Source organism: Pangasianodon hypophthalmus, chromosome 22 (assembly GCF_027358585.1).
Source record: "Pangasianodon hypophthalmus isolate fPanHyp1 chromosome 22, fPanHyp1.pri, whole genome shotgun sequence".
NCBI lineage: Eukaryota > Metazoa > Chordata > Actinopteri > Siluriformes > Pangasiidae > Pangasianodon > Pangasianodon hypophthalmus.
Window position 1 is genome coordinate 5027574 of NC_069731.1, and position 16791 is coordinate 5044364.

General features: G+C 36.7%; 1 protein-coding gene across 1 annotated transcript; it reads left to right on the top strand.

Annotated features, from left to right (window-relative positions):
* The first annotated feature begins 981 nt into the window (after nucleotides 1–981).
* Nucleotides 982–16128, top strand: ifnlr1 (interferon lambda receptor 1). Its single transcript, XM_026923880.3, has 7 exons — nucleotides 982–1281; nucleotides 5212–5338; nucleotides 9637–9800; nucleotides 9958–10148; nucleotides 11483–11624; nucleotides 12071–12198; nucleotides 13030–16128. Exons 1-7 carry the CDS (start codon nucleotides 1140–1142, stop codon nucleotides 13960–13962), a joined length of 1827 nt encoding a protein of 608 aa, XP_026779681.3. The 5' UTR covers nucleotides 982–1139; the 3' UTR covers nucleotides 13963–16128.
* Nucleotides 16129–16791: the final 663 nt, after the last annotated feature.

Here is a 16791-nt window from a genome sequence, read left to right on the forward strand (position 1 = left end):
AAACTAAGTAAAATTAAAATAAATTTTTTTTGTTGTTGTTGTAATGAATTCCATCATGACCGGTCTGTGACTACTGAAAGGTTGCACATCACTATTCAATCCCACTCAGCTAGTTTAGAAAGGCATGTACCAACTAACAGAGACTGATCCAGACTCATTTTCGTATGCTACTGAAGCTGGAGTTGAACACGGTGAAAAAATCTCCCAGACGCTGCTGTAGACATTGCATTTTCCATATAAAGTAGGTCAGTTTTTGAGCTATAAGGAGGGCTGTTGATGGACATGAGCTTCCATGCTGCGCTCTCTCAGTTTCAGAATCATGGATTTCACGAGTGCACGAGTGTAAGAACTGATGTGTCCTTAAATAGTCTAATAAGAAGCAGAAAGGGACTATTTCACACATTTATGGTGCTGTTGTATTTATTTTCACTGTTAACAGTGTAGCCTAAAAAAGCTTTGAAGCAGGAAATGTAATTTAAAGCTTGTGTGAGTGTGTGAGTGTTAATTGAAGTGTGGTTTGGCATGTTGTTTATCAGCATTTAATTGCACTAAAAACAGTCTAAAAAAAAGTACTATCCCAAATCAGTTTTCACAATAATCCAACTAGTCAACTACTTTTTAAAATTACTGGTCAACTAGTAAAAATGAATAGTCGCTCAGCCCCCACTGTGTATTTTTATTTCACTGTGTATTATTACTGTATATCTGGAACTTTTTGTACCATGTAATTTTAATTTGGGGTTATTAATAGGTATTAAACAAAGGTGTTCACATGAAACACCCCACCTCTCTCTTCCTTCAAGAGCTCTTTTACTTTCTTTTCCTCCTTTCCAGAAGCAGGCACATTCCAGGTGCTTTTATCACCCTATAAAACCTGAAAGACAAGAACAAGTGTCAGTGGGAGGAGAAAGGCAGCAGACAAATGGAAGGTGGCTCCAAAGTTCACCTGCACACACACGTACACGTACACACACACACACACACACACACACACACACACACACACACCTGCTAAAGGGCACTTCTTTACCCTGGATTCTTCAGAGATGGAACAGAGATAGAAGACGGCTCATGGCTCATGTCTGTCCCGGACACAGGGGGGAAAGAAGACTAAAAGATGTGTTTTTGTCCCAATTCTGATGAAAAATTGCTCTGAATATCTGTGGAGTCCTGTGAGGGAAATCAAAACTACTAGTCTTTGTTTTTTTTTTTCCTTGAACTCTGCTATGGATCTGGATTTGTGGCCTCTAAGAGCACTTTTCCTGCTTGTCTGGTGTTCAGGTGAGTTTCTGTCCTAGATATTTTGACTTTGAGAAGAGCTTTCATTGTTAAACTGTTGGATTATTGTGATCACTTAAACAGGAATTGGCGAAAAAATATAAAAAAAATAATTGTATACATAGGTCAAATGTACATTTTGGCAAAATAAATTGAATAAAATATCACAATGTATTTTTTAAAATAGTGAAGTAGTGCTACTTCAGTCAATAAAGCTTACGCAATCTTAGCTTTCTGGTCAGCTCTGCTAACTCTAAGTATCCTTCAGACTAGCTAAATCTTTGGTGCTACATAGAATTTTTTAGCTGTACAGCAGTTCTGCTCCAAAATCTGCCATCATGAAATCATCAGTTTACACAATGTATTTTGTCGCCTTATTGCTGCGTCTTTACTTTTTAGAATTTTTCTCACCAAGGCGTCTTTTAAGGACAGTTATGATTGGGTTGTATGCTAAAATCCAGTTTTTATTTATTTTTTCATTTCAATTAAACAGGAGTCTGAGAACCAACCTTCACCATAGTTCTCCAAACTATTAAGCAATATATTATCATGATGCTTAGTGTAAATTAAAGCATTAACTAACTCCCACAAAAAAAAGGCTTCGGAAGAGAAATCTGGTTCAGAAATATAGAAGATATTTAACCAGCAAGAAAGAAACTGAATATTATTCTGTACAAGAGCAACAGTGAGTCATGTGGCTATTTGCTATATTTCTGCCAGTTTGACCTTTCATATATTGAGGTATATCAAAAAATTCAATCAATTCAATTCAAAATCAATGTGAACGGATATAAGCACAGTGGCCGAGAGGTAACACTACAAAATTACCACAATGCAAAACAAGATATGACAACACCATGAAATTCAGGGGTACAGCAATGGAAATGTTCTCACATTTCTAAAAAAAAAAAAAAAATAATAATAATAATAAAAATTCAGTGGTGACTGATGCATTTGTCTTGAAAACATTTCATGTTGCTAAACTGCAGCACATCCAGCTGTGCACTTGAGGAGGATTTTTTTATTCATACTGTGCACAACTCGGGCGCTGGAAAAACAAACGTCCTTAATTCTGTGTTTTATTGAATAAACATAACATGCAAATGTCTGTATTATACTGTCAGAATATTAATACCGTGTTACCTCTGTATAATATCAAATCAAGATTCACTTTCTACAATGTGTTTAAATGCGAGGCACGCTGTAGTGTTTAAAGCCCACTGAAGCACGCTGAACGGCAGTGCTGCTCTAATCAAGGTGCCTTTTTTAACTGATCGTGTGACTAAACTTTATTTGATATTATATACAACACGTTAACACGTTATCTATATTCTGATAGTCCGTTTCAGACTTTTGTATATGTGATTATTCAGTAAAGTACAAATTTTAGGCTTTTTTTGTTTGTTTTTATGACAAATGCATCTAGGTTTTCTTTACAGCTGTAGAAACAGGATCACTGTTCTCTTGCTGTGAAGAAACATTTATTTGTTGTTTCTATCAAATTTGTTGTGTTGTAGGATCTGTTTTTTTGTTTTGTGGATTTTTTTGTTGTTGTTGTTTTCTGTGTTCAGATTTTGTTTTTTGTACTTGTGATTTTAACGTGTTGTGGTAATTCTGGGTTTTTTTTGTGCTGAGGTAAATTTGTTTGTGGTATGATCATTTTGTTTTGTATTGATATCATTTTGTTGTGTTTGTGTGGTAATTTTGTTTTATGGTGTGGTAAATTGCTTTTTTGTGTGTGTGGTGGGGTAAATGATTTTTTATGGTAATTTAGTTTTGATTTTCTTTTGTGTTTTCACATTTTGTTTTGTGGTGTGGTGATTTGTGTTGTTTCCTAATTTGTTTTGTGTTTTTGGATTTTATTTTGCAGTGTGATGATTTTCATTTTGTGTTGTGGTCATTTTGTTTGATGTTGAGGTCAGTTTTGTACTGTGTCGTGGGCACGCTGTTTTTTGTTTAGTTGTATGGTGATTTTGTTTTATAGTGTGGTAATTTGCGGTTTTTGTGTGGCATGGTAAAAGAAAAATTGTTGTGGTGGTAATTTTATTTTGTGGTGTGGCAATTTTGTTTTGCAATGTATTCTGCCTAATTTGTTTTGTGTTTTTGGAATTTGTTTTGTGATGTGATCATATTTATGTTGTGTTGAGGTGATTTTGTTGTGTGATCATTTTGTTTTGTAGTATAGTATTAATGTTCCTGTTGCCTGTGTGTCTGTCCGTCCATCCATCCGTCTGAGATTCTCTTTTGCATGATATCTCAGGAACACGTTTGTAGGATTTATGGGGAATTATCACTGTAACCAGCAGATGAACTGATTAGATTTTGGATTTGATCCAAACGATGTCACAGCAAGGGTCAAGGTCACAGCAAGGTCCAATGTCTGAAAATAGATTTTCTTCAATAGCTTCCTCCCTGTTTGTCATACAGAGATGTTACTTACACCTCCATGTTCAGGAACTCAAGGCCCATTTTCTGGCTAGTTACGAATTTTGTCATCAGTCCATCAGTTTGTCTGTCAGTCCTTCTGTCAGTCCCTCGGTCGGAAAGACTTGTTAGTGCAATATCTCAAAAATAAGTGGTAAAATGTTGGATTTTTATGGACTTATCCTTCCTAGCACTTGATGAACGGCTTACATTTTGGCATTGGTCCAGAGATGGTCATGGTGTATTTTAAGGGTATTTGAGGCATCCAAGAGAGCAACGAGTGAGGAACAGGCAAGTCCAGACTTGGTGGCAGAGGCATCCCAGTTCTACTTCTTATTTTGGTATTGTTAAGTTTGTTTTGTCTTGTGGTAATTTTGTTTTGTGGTGTGGTAATTTTGTGTGTATCATGGTCATTTTGTTTTGTGTTGTTATCATTTTCCTTGCATTGTGGTAATATCGCTTTGTATTGTGGTCATGTTGTTTTGTGGTGTGGTAACCTTGTATCATGGTCATTTTGTTTTGTGTTTTTTTGTAGGCATTGTGGTAGTATCACTTTGTATTGTGGTCATGTTGTTTTGTGGTGTGGTAACCTTGTATCATGGTCATTTTGTTTTGTGTTTTGTTTTTTTTGTTTTTTTGTATGCATTGTGGTAATATGACTTTGTATTATGGTAATTTTTTTCTGGTGTGGTAACCTTGTATCATGGTCATTTTGTTTTGTGTTTTTTTGTGTACACTGTGGTAATATCACTTTGTTTTGTGGTGTGGTAACTTCGTAATACTGTGCATATCTCAGTGATCGTTTGCCTCTTCAACCTTCATGCATGCAGGATTTGTGCGTTAATGTACCAATGAGTATGAGATAATGAAACACTGCTTATGATTAATGAGAACTACGCTGATAATTTGTTAAAGTCACAATTATGACATTTCCTTTCTTGAGATTTACAGCAAAATGACAGAAATAAAAACCTGACAGACAGCAATAAAGCCCAGAGGATCTATTAGCTCTGCCTTTTGAACAGTTTTCCCAGACAAAACTCAAGTATGTTTGCTTTTTTCATGAAGAACAGATGTGTTTGACCTAGTTACAGCAAGTGAGGATTAAAAATGGAATGACTGCAGCCTGACGAAAAGGATTAGCGCTGGCCTTTTCACTACATCACCTGCTATACCACTGAATGGCAAAACTAAGCCTGAGATTAAGGCTCTGTGTGTGTGTGTGTGTGTTTGTGTGGGTGTGTGTGTACTTTTCTATCAACACCTAGCTCTGATGATCACTAAAATATTGCAAGTGTTAATTCTAGCCTGCTGTTTTTGATGCTTAAAACCAATTAACTCATAACCACTATTTAAACTCTACGCTTATTACATAGTTCATCTACAACTATATTTTTCAGTAACTAGATTCTGGAATTGTGTCCTTGCAATTTTATAGATTCTGTGCTGTCTGATTATTTTCAAAATCAAACCTAATTGTCGTTTTTCTTCTTCTTTTTTTGTCTGCAGGCTTCTGTTGCAATGGTTGCAATATGACAAAGGTGTATTTTGATTCCCGCAATTTTCACACCAGGGTCCGCTGGGATGAAGTGAAAATCCCAGGCCAAGAAGTTCGCTATAGCGTCAGATTTCACGTGTGAGTGTAACATGACCCTTGACCTTCTGTCTTAAATCCTGGTGAATGGTTGGGCTTTTTAGTTTTTCTCTTTCTTACTCCTTAAACTTGTTAAGGGCTCGATAAATACTGTTTTCCAACACTGTATTACTACAGTTTAAGGACTGTTAGTGTCACAGACCACACAGAAGGGAACAGAATGGCAGTTAAATAAGTAAGGGGGCATGCTGTTATAGGACAATAATCAACAACAGAGTTACTATTACCACTCAGCAAGAGTGCTGATTTTCAGCACATCCTGAACTGTTTTGTTCCACTTGCACCCCAGCAATTTTCCAACAATTAAAATTGTTGGTAATGAAATTTATGGTAATGAAATATTTATGCTTCATTTATTAATGAAGTATAATGAAATATATTGAACCAGAGTTCCAATGGAGACCTTAATATCTGTATATATAATATATATAATATATATAATATATATATATCTATATCTATATCTATATATATATATATATATCACTATATATTAATATAGTGATGTTGCTCTTAGATCCTTTTATCTAGAACTGTCTGTAGGAAAAAGACAGCACTAGTATCAGCTGTAAGACAAATTTATTTTATGTTGTACAACCTACAATATATTCTTATAACTATTCCATATTCAGCTTCTCTAATCAAGGAATATTTAAAGTGAGTCCATTGCTTGAGGTTTTAACCCAAAAAAAAAAGCTAAAATATACAGGGACTGGCAGTGATAATGTATTCGTTTGACATTTTAGACAGACACTCAGCACAAGACCCACATATTCCCAATTAATGCTAGATTTTATCTCACACAGTTCAAAGGAGCAGTGAAGCGGTAATTTCATACCCTCCAAGCAAATTTTTTTTTTTTTTCCTTTTTTTTTATAAATATATTGCAACTTCAGAAATCCTGTTTTCTCAGGATTCAAACAGATTCTATATTATTTCTAGGTACACCATTTAAGTTGGCATACCAGTACTATTGAGTGACATTATGATTATAATCTCCCATTCATTCTTAACCCAGATCGAACCTTATATTAACGTCACAATTTCAGCATTAGTAATCATATTATACTATCATATTTTTACATCCTCACACCATCATTTAAAGCCAAAACCTCAAGCTCATACTTTTTGGTTTTGTCCAATTTAGCCTTGGACAAGATATGTTTGTATTATTCTGTGTGGGGTACGATAAGGAAAAATCTCTCCAGGCATTTAACTACCACTTGTTTCCTGTTCTCTCATGCTATTACCATCTAATCACTGTAATACAAATCAATGGATAGAAATCTTTTTTTCTTTGTTTCTAGACATAATGTAGTGAGATGGTTCCTATAAGAATATGCTTCTAAAATACAGATTTACAACCTGTTATAACCAGTTTTTATTTTTTTTTTAAATAAAATCCTGTTAAACCGTTAAGCATTAACAAGAAGCAAAAATTGTAAACATAAAACAGATTTTTCAAATATTTTTGGTGCATGTACATTAAAATATATGGATAGAAGGACAAAAAAACAAAGTAAAAGATAGTATCTCACCATATCTCCCTATCTATAGAAAAATAGGAGAAAACACAAATCATTAGAAAATACATGACAGTCAAATTCTATACTCTTAGGGAAAAAAATGTTAAATCTAGAAACTTGAAGCTATTCAGCTTGTATTTCAGTGGACTGAATCGAGTCAGAAATCACTGATAAGCATATGTACATAATTCATCATAGTTTTCTAACAATGAACCATCCTCTATTGTAGCTTGTAGTGGACAATCATATCCACTTATGTAATTTTTTTTTTAGCTGAAGACAACTTATTGGACTGGAGACTAGCTACAGGGTTAAAGACATTAGCTCAGGAAGGGGAGCATATTCACAGACTTTCATAAAAATTTTCTTCATTTTATTTACTCTCTGCTGACAACATGGCTTATTTATAAAAAAAAAAATTGCAGACAAAGGCAAAATGTCTGATTTGCGCTAGTCAAAAGAGGTAATGTGAAGCACCAAGATGAAACAAAACATGTAGTTGCTTATCCCAACCTTTGCAAGCAAGGAATTTTAACAACTATTACATTCAAAAACTCCTACCCAAGTGACTTCATTAGGGGGTCTGACTGTCTACCACAAAGCAGAACCTGCCAAGTACTCCAAACTGAGTTCTACAGTTCCACAGTCACTCTTCACGCCAGGTCACACACTAAAGACTCTTGGGTAGGACTTGTTGGACAGTTGGGAGTAGACGTGGAAAAGCTGCATGCAGAAACGTCATCGCTAGTGGAGAAAGATGGGCATTTACAGAAAGTTAACTATGAAAAAGGTGGAGATTCAGATGTGGTCTTTCTCCCAAACTTCAGTGGAGGGGTCTGACAGTCTAGTGCAGAGCACGAACCCAGGCCTTTTAGTTGAGGGTGTGGTCTTGCAAAACAATGTTGAAAATCCAGGAACCCTTTCTAACATGCGAATATTCTTTGACTTTCCATCAAAGGTTGGTCTTGGTGCTGCTGTAACTAAATGTTGAGTCACCATTCAGGTGTGTTAAATCATACTGTAGTGAGTGATCATGGGTTTATCTCCTGCTACCATAGAGACTGTTGGTATTCTGAATTGTAAATACATCTATCCAACCTTTTCCATCTGTGTTCATTAGTCTCAACATCATGACCCTCTCTTTCAGTGCATTTCCCTCCTATCTTGTCTTTTGGCCTCTTTTATCAGAAGCCATCCTCCGATCTTAGAAATCTTCACATAACTGCCTACATTCATCTGTCCTTGCCTACGTTGTCTTGGAATGTAATTATTTCCTGCTTCACAATCAGCTTGAAAAACGTAAGGGTTTTGGTTGAGGGAAATTTTCTCGGCTAGTTGTCTTCTCCGAGAAAATTTCAACCAAAATCCTTCAGTTTGTCAATGAAGGTAGTCACTTTAATTGTGTACTGAAGTGATTCATCTTTGTTCAGCTTTACCAAATGTTTTTCAGGGTCATGCATATGTTTTTTTTTCTGAAAGTGTGGCTTAGATAAATGTGCTTTTGTTGTTTATCCTTCCTTTATTTTCTTCCTATTCAAGTAAATCCTTTCCAAAGAGCTCTCTTTGGCAGTTAAAATAATGGTGACAAAGTAACAACCTGCAGTTAGAATGAAAGTCCAACCTGTCGGTTAAAATCTTCTCCATAACCATGAGCAAGAGCAAAGACTGGGTGGCCCTTGAAGTCCCATGCAATGGTGCAAATGGTCTTCCACTGTTCTGGTGCTCTCTGAGATCTTTTACTGGTTGTGTGGTTTGAGTTTTGATTGGGTTCAGGTGGCTGAGAAACGTCGCCAGCAAAGGAAGGGCAGTATGGAAGATTCCATGCCTAACCCAACATTAATGTGGAGCAGCACTTGCTTAGCATCCTGTACACCACTGTCTGGTTTTCTCCTTTATCAGAAGCTAATGGCTTGTTATTCCTACTCAGATTTCAGCATTTCCTTCTGTTCCAATCCACCTGTATCCACCAATAATCAGCCTTTCACAAGCAACTAAGAACAACCACTACAGTCAGGTCATGGTTCCATGAAGCAATTTGGTCTTTCCTCTTTCTTCAAAAACAAGGGCTCTGTTTAAAGTGGAACTTAATCTCCAAAGCTCTTTATCCACACAGCACAGGAAGAATTCTGTGTGTAAGGATATGTTTTTGATATCCAACACCGATATAGTTATGGTGGTGTGGTGTGTGGTGTTTTTCTCACTTTATCTGTCAGATCACTCTATTTTTTGGTTTAACCAAAGACGCAGTTTTAGAGGGAGGTTCTGTTTCTCAAGAGTTACCAGCTAGGTCTTAACAGTGATGATTCTGAAAATGTATACCACAGTGCTGTGGAATTCTCTATACTGGTTAGTCAGATGGTGTTGATTTATTTTCCGTGTTGTTGTTTGTGTAATAAGAGCTAAGTCACAGCGACATGTGTGGCAGACACTACACATAAATGGATTAAAAAATATGCATTTGTTAATATGCTGACATTTTCTGTGGGGAGATGTTTTGGGAAGGAGTCTCCAGTGTCCGCACTTTGTAATAAATTTTTTAAGCTTTCTGGCACAGAAAACTTCTCATGGTGGACAGTTTTGCACTTTCTCAGTAACATCAACTTCATGAGAAAAAATGAGACAGGTGTGGATACCAACTGTTAATAGCTGTATTGTGGTTAGTCTAATATATTAAATGGAACCATAAATGTGAAAATCTACATATATATAAAAATATCATTGTCATCACTAATGTAATGATTCTGTTCTTTATAGATATGGAGAGCGATACAAGCTGATGATTGGATGCCAGAATATCTCTGAACCTATCTGTGATCTCAGTTCTGTGATGACGGACATTCGCGCTAAATATTTTGTCAAGATCATGGCGGATGAGTTATGCCTCGGCGAATACACACACTTCATCCCCTTAGAAAAAAGTAAGGCCATTAAGATAAAAAAATATATTCTGTATATTCACTTTGGATTACATTCTGTAGATTATTTCGGATCTCATGATACTAATTTCTGCCTTCTACCTCTTTCCTTATCTCTCTTTCTTACCTTTGCTTTCTTTCTCTTTCTTGCTCTTGTCAGCTTCTCTGGAAGCTCCAAAGCTGTCCGTGATAACGGTAGGGTCCTCTCTCACCGTAACACTCACAACTCCCATGGGGCCTTGGAACCACTCAATTAGGGAGATCAGCTGTTGGGAAAGGTGCCAGGATTCTGGGAAATCATCTGTTAACTACATTGTCAGTCTCACACACCCAGAGTCTGAAGCTAGAAAGGTAATGTCTAGTTGCATATTACCATAATTGCATGTAGCAAATATACTGTAGCTTTTTATATTCCATTTTAGTCTTGGTGAGAACACGTTTGTAGTAGGTAACCATAGATATACAGAGACTTAGATAGCTGAGGGCATCATTCTGTAAACACTGATGATGCAAATTAGCTGTCATACTGGTTCTTCCTATTTAAGCGTTGTGACATGACATTCCACGTGTACAGAAGCTCTGAACCACAAGTTGTGAAAAAAATGTTAAAGTACTATAATAACACCTTACTTCAACTTAATAACTTATTGTTTCAAGAACTTATGTTATTAAAAGTAACATTAACAAGTAACAAGAACATGTTGGACTTCTGATCAAAAGGTTGAGAGTTCAAATCCCTTAACCCTCAACTGCTCAGTTGTACAAGTGAGATAGTTGTAAGTCGCTCTGGATAAGGGTGTCTACCAAATGACATAAATGTAAAAGTACTGTCTGGGAAACAACATATAGAATAACAATTATAACCCAATATTCAATAAATTAGTCGTCTTGATAGATTCTGGGGTGTTAAATATTAAGTTGAAATAATGAGATAATATGTCAAAACAATAAGATAAATTGAAATAATGAGGCATTAAGTCAAAATAAGTACTTATTCAGTTTAAATAATGCAATAACGGCATAACAGATAGACATAGACATCTTAGACATCTATAGATGTTAAGTCAAAATAAGAAGATATTAAGTTTACATATTTAATTTGACTTTTTTATTGAATGGTATATGTCAAATGTTTAGTCTAGCATTATTGTTACTCAAAATTATTACCTAAGTTACCCAAGTAAGCTAGTTGATGTTCTCTGCAAACCTTAGCTAGCTATGTCAGCTTGCTAGATTAATGTTTTTGGTTAACAAGTAAGGCTACTCATTTGTATATAAAAAAAAACAAAGTCATTGTTGTAGCCAAAATGAAGTTATATGATGGCTATATTAGTGACTACAGGTCATGGTATGTTATGAACTTAAGTAAAACTTGTTCTCATCAGTGGTTGCTTCGGTCACTAATCCTCTAACAGCTCGGACTCCAATATGTAGATCTCTATATGTATAACTTTATGTAGTTTGTAACTATGATTATTCCCTTATTTACTTAAACATTAAGTGTATAAGTGTATACATTTAGACAGAATGTATCATTGCTAGCCATGGTAAGGCTAACTGCTAATTCTTATGCCTTGCTAATTCTTTTAAAACACATTAGCATTTCTGACTGAACTGTTGTCTTAAATACTTAAAGTTGCACTAAGAAACACTTTATTATCAAGTTACACATATCTCTTTTACAGGTGTTTCAGAACACGTCTGGCATGATTACACTGAGTCATCTACACGTGAACACGGAGTACTGTGGCATTGTGTTGTATGAGCTCACCCATCCCTCCATAAAACGACAGAGTGAAAACACCACCTTCTGTGTGACTTTGCCAGGTGAAACAGGCGTGTTTGTTTATTTTCTGTTTGCTATGTAAGAGTTTCATGTGGACACGTCAGAAACCATTAAGATTAGAACTGCCCTTATATCACGCCTATATATTATTTGTATTACTCACTTATAGGTTATGATGTGCAAAATATCAGCTCTGATTCAATGGCAATATGCTGTGTAGAGAACCACATGACGAGGTGTTCAGATACTTACGTGCTGCACTGTAAGCTCGCCAGCTGAAAAAAACAATTTCACTGTACCTTTTGTACGTGTTGAAAGTTATCAGTTTCCAGGAATTGTGCAATACTCACACCAGCTTGTGCTTACCCAAGATTATCCTATCATATCTGTGCCTTATCTCTTTTGTGCTTGCCCTGAAATCACTCACTCCTTATGGCGAGTTTACATAGGCTTTATTTTTGGTCTTTTTTTTTTTTTTTCTCTCCAGCTGCAGACAAGCCCTGGATTCCTGTATTCATCATCTCTGCATTAGTAGCTCTTTTCCTCTTGATCACCTTGGCGTGGATTTTGTGCCAGCAGCACGTCACAAGGAAGAGGAACCTGCCCAAGGCGTTGGTAAGACACTCTTAGTTCTTTCTCTATCAGGAAATTGAACTTGGAAAATTCCCTTTGTATGTATACCTGGAAGGAGCTCTACCTCAATGTTCCTGGCACTGACAAGATGTGTGTATGTGTGTGTGTGTGTGTGTGTGTGTGTGTGTAGGGAGAGGTTAAGGAGGAATGTGCTTTGCTCACACACACCTTTGTTACAGTTCGCAGTTGTAGTTTTTGGCCTGCAGCCAATTTTCGTGATCTGTGTTTTCATGAATTGTTGATTCTCTTTTAATTCATTTTTTTTATTTTCAGTTTACACTATTAAATAGTTATGCAATAGTTTTTTTTTTTCAATCGAATCTCTATACACTGCACTTAAATTGATTTTATTGGATTATTAAAATTACCTCCATAACATTCACACCTCCACATTCAAGACAGTGTCTTTTAATACCGTCTAGACTGTCTTTAAAGACAAGAACTTGCCCAAAACAAATCAACTTAAGTTCAAGGTCAGAATGTAAATGAAACACAGCTGTATTTTTGACAAACTTTCTGTTTTTGAGGTCTGAATACCGATGTGTGCGTTCTCGATCTATACCTAACTCTGAATACATTACCAGTAAAGCAGTTTTTCATTCTTTTTATAGAACAGAGAAATATATTGGGGTTCTTATCTGTGGTAATTTCCCATGTGCCACAGACGCAGTAGCGATACAGGCTCGAAAAACTAAAGTAAACTGTAATCAAGAGATGTTGTCGAAACAATAAATTGGTTGTCTGGTATTAACGTTTGGTCACTGAAATGGACTAAACAGAAAATTTATACCACTTTTCTCTTCTTCTCTGTAGCACATCATGTCGATGAACACCACTCCTAATTTCAACCCAGATCCTAAAGTGGAGATAACCACTGTGATGGTATACACTAAACCTCCATGGAATACTGTCAAGTCTGATCTAGCCTTACCTGATTCCTTACCTGAGTCAAAAGCTGTGAGCAATGCAGGTTACGCAGCCCAGGACTACCATGACCAAGATTGGCACTGTCATTCTTACACTAATGAACAGGTGGCACCAGTTAGTGACCGGAGTGCTGAATCCTGCACCAGTTATAGCATGGTGGTGGGTGTGATGGTACCCCAGGATCGAGAGGAGTTGTCCAGTTGTGCTAACGACAGTGGGTTAGGAGACTCCATCAGCCCTGGATTGTCCTCTTGCACAGAAGAGGATCTATTCCAGGTCATATCTAATGCAGAACCAGAAGAAGACCTGGACATGATAGAGCCAGACTCCACCAGTGAGCTTTTGGTGCTGCCAGTGTCACGGGGCACCAATGGGATACTGCAGTTCTCCAGCTTAGCATTCCATCCTCTGGCTTCAACTGTAAACCACAGCTCAGAGATTGTGCCTCTTGTGGCAAGGTCAACAACAGCTGGAGAGAGGACTCTTTTGTTGACAGATCTTGTCTCCATGGATGACTTACACTGGACAGACAATGAAACAAGTTCTGATTACAGGAAAGCCTACCTACCAAACGGGGTGCCTCAGAGCTGCTCGGAGTTACCCTCTAGTAAAACTATTTCCACAATTCTGTTATCTGACTCTACATCCAACTATAGAGAAAACTGGGTACCGGGAATCCTACCAGATCCCCTGCCAAATGACAGGAACTGCATTGTGAGTGACAATCAGCTACATGAATTGGCTGAACCAGAAGAGGGTGTAGGTGAATCACCATCAGCAACCTTTTTAGGTGGATGGATGGTGCAAATCCAAGGATAGTATCTTTTTTTTCTTAAGCATTGGCTCTGACTCTTAGTGCTGGCTTAAAAAGAATTATTTAGCCATCCACAATCATGTTGTTAATGAAGAATGAAAACCACTCACTAGGCAATGGCTATATTTAAAAAACATAACTTTTGGTCAGGTATGAGTAGCAGATGTTAGGTAGGAATTGGACTTCAGGAAGGGTGAAGGAGACTGAAACAACTCTTGAGTGCTTGCTAATGAGGAGAGAACATTTCCCATATGTCTCATGTCTCATATCTATGGCCTTTGTAGTGGTACTCACAGCTAAGCCTGTAGGATTACAGCATCACACCATTTGGTGTTTAAGATGCTCCAGCACTTGTACCACACATCTCAGCTAAAGTTCATTAGCCAACTGTCAAACAGTTGAAGAAGATGTGTTAAACTTTAGTAACACTAAGCAGTGTAGTGAAGTAACACTTGTGTGGAATGTGATGGAACAGTGGAAACTGGTTTACTTTTTGCACCAAATACATTGTTTAGGTTTTGCAGTTTGACTCTATAGCCAAAAGTTTGGGGACACCTAGCCCTCAATACCCATATGTGCTCTCCCTTTAACTTTATCTGCCCCTATAACAGCCTCCACTCTGGGAGTGGGAAGGCTTTCTACCCATTCAGCTACAAGTGCATTAGTGAGGTAAGACACAGAGGTGAACACAGCTGGTGTACAGTCAGCATTCCAATTCATCCCATAGGTGTTCAGTGGGGTTGAGGTCAGGGCTCTGTGCAGGCCACTCGAGTTCTTCCACTCCAACCTTGGCAAAGCATATCTTTGCTTTGTGCACAGCAGCATTGTCATGCTGGAAGAGGTTTGGGCCCCTTAGTCCCAGCGATAGGAAAACGTAATGCTACAGCATACAAAGACATTCTAGACAATTGTATGTTTTGTGGCAATAGTTAGGGGAAGGCTCACATATGGGTGTGATGGTCAGGTGTTCACATACTTTTGGCCATATGGTGTAGCTCAGGTAGCAGCCAAACATCTAGCCAACATAACTTAACTAACTAACTAGGAAGATGTTATGAGAATGTGTTTTTTATGTGTTTATTTATTTCCTGTTTTGACATGGCAGAAGTCATTTGCTGACTGTAAATTAGCACTGTGTTTCCTGGCGAAACAATGCCGAAAGCTAATCAGGTGAAAGTGAGAACATTGGTGTATGAGAATGGAATGAGCATACAACAAAAAATGATGATGTAGTAGTGACGACGTCATAATTAGCCAACATGTTGGATGGTTGTTAAGACATAAATTGTATACATTATTCTAAAGTTTACTGTGTCATTTGGCTGTACATGTCTGTGGCATTACAAATTACCTACATTATCTCAAACGAATGTCATGAGCCAGTTATGATAATGGTTAGGAACTCTGATTGTAGTCACATTTCTGGAATTCAAATGAGCTTCAGATGATTTTTCACCTGACTTCCAGTAAAGACTTGCAGAGATCAAGCCATTATCAAGAGGTTTTTTTTTTTTTAATTTAGCTAACTCTCTGATTAGAATCATGATTGTTATCAGGAATTTTTTTAAGTCAGTGTTTTAGAACTTCTCTAAAAAACAATTTCAACCAGTCACTGTAAGCTTCACTTACTTATACCTCATAGCTGCAGTGCAAAACTAAAGATATTTTGCATTGCAAACTTCAAACACTAAATGTTGTGTTTAGAAATTAATTACTATTCTTTTTTTTGTTGTTCTTTTTTTTGCTTACGTACTAGTTTAAGTATCACTGAAGAAGCATTTCTAATTGATTTCATTTCTAGAGCATCTACATATGAAGTGGGAAAATAAAACATGACTGATAGACTCGTTTACTGTTTGTGTTTGATTCACCTGTAACTTTGTGTTTTGTTGTACCAGTGTTGTGTTATTCAGCAACATTCTACACATAACCTGTTGCATATACAGTTTTCTTTGTTAATCTTTGTCTATGGAATAATACTTACGCTGAAATATTATTGTCACATGCTGATGTGTTGGGAACTCCCATCTCAGACAAAGCAGCTAGAGTTTCTCAGGCTTTGGGTGTGGATGATCCTTTGGGAGGCTTGCTGTGTTTTCCATCTATGAGCACAGAGCACAACTTCAACCACACTAATTCAAATTTAAACATAATAAAATGGACAAAAGCGTTATCTTATCCTGTGTTTCATTTTTACAGCAGCCGCTTTCACCGTTTTACTCTCCTAGTTAAATATGGAGCTCTGCACAAACAAGGCAAAGGTCTGATTCATCTGCTCTCTCTCTGGTTAGTTACGACTGTAACATCATAATCAAATCACTTTATAACCTCAGCAGCTGTGTGAAGTTTGCTGACTATATGGCAGCTGCATGCATGGTTATATTACAGGGAAATGTTTTTGCTAATGTCTCGAAAATTCTGCCTTTAAACAGTATATATATATATATATATATATATATATATATATATATATATATAACAATTTCCTAATATGGACCCTAAGCAACAGGCACTTAGCTAGCTGCTACCTCTGTAAGTGGCTAGCTAGTTAGCATGCAAAAAATAACATTGAGTCTTCTGTATACATTGGAAGTTTTTTTTTTTTATCAACACTGAAAGTTTAACTTTGACAGTACAAAAAGGCTATGACACATTTTCAGGAAAAATCGGGACAATTATTTTTACAGTGAAAGTGCAAAAAATTGTTGTTCAACCAAACAAAGAAGTATTAATGTAATTCTTTTAGCTAGCTGAGTATTTACCTCTAAATTTCAACTACAGCCTCAATAGTGGGAGCAAGAAAACAGATAAAAAATCTCAATGCAACTAGTGGG

Bases quoted from the DNA above. Each gene is read 5' to 3' on its own strand.
- ifnlr1 (XM_026923880.3), top strand. From the start codon at position 1,140: ATGAAAAATTGCTCTGAATATCTGTGGAGTCCTGTGAGGGAAATCAAA. The intron at 1,282-5,211 runs GTGAGTTTCTGT...TTTTGTCTGCAG, and splicing joins CCTGCTTGTCTGGTGTTCAG to GCTTCTGTTGCAATGGTTGC. The intron at 10,149-11,482 runs GTAATGTCTAGT...TCTCTTTTACAG, and splicing joins CAGAGTCTGAAGCTAGAAAG to GTGTTTCAGAACACGTCTGG.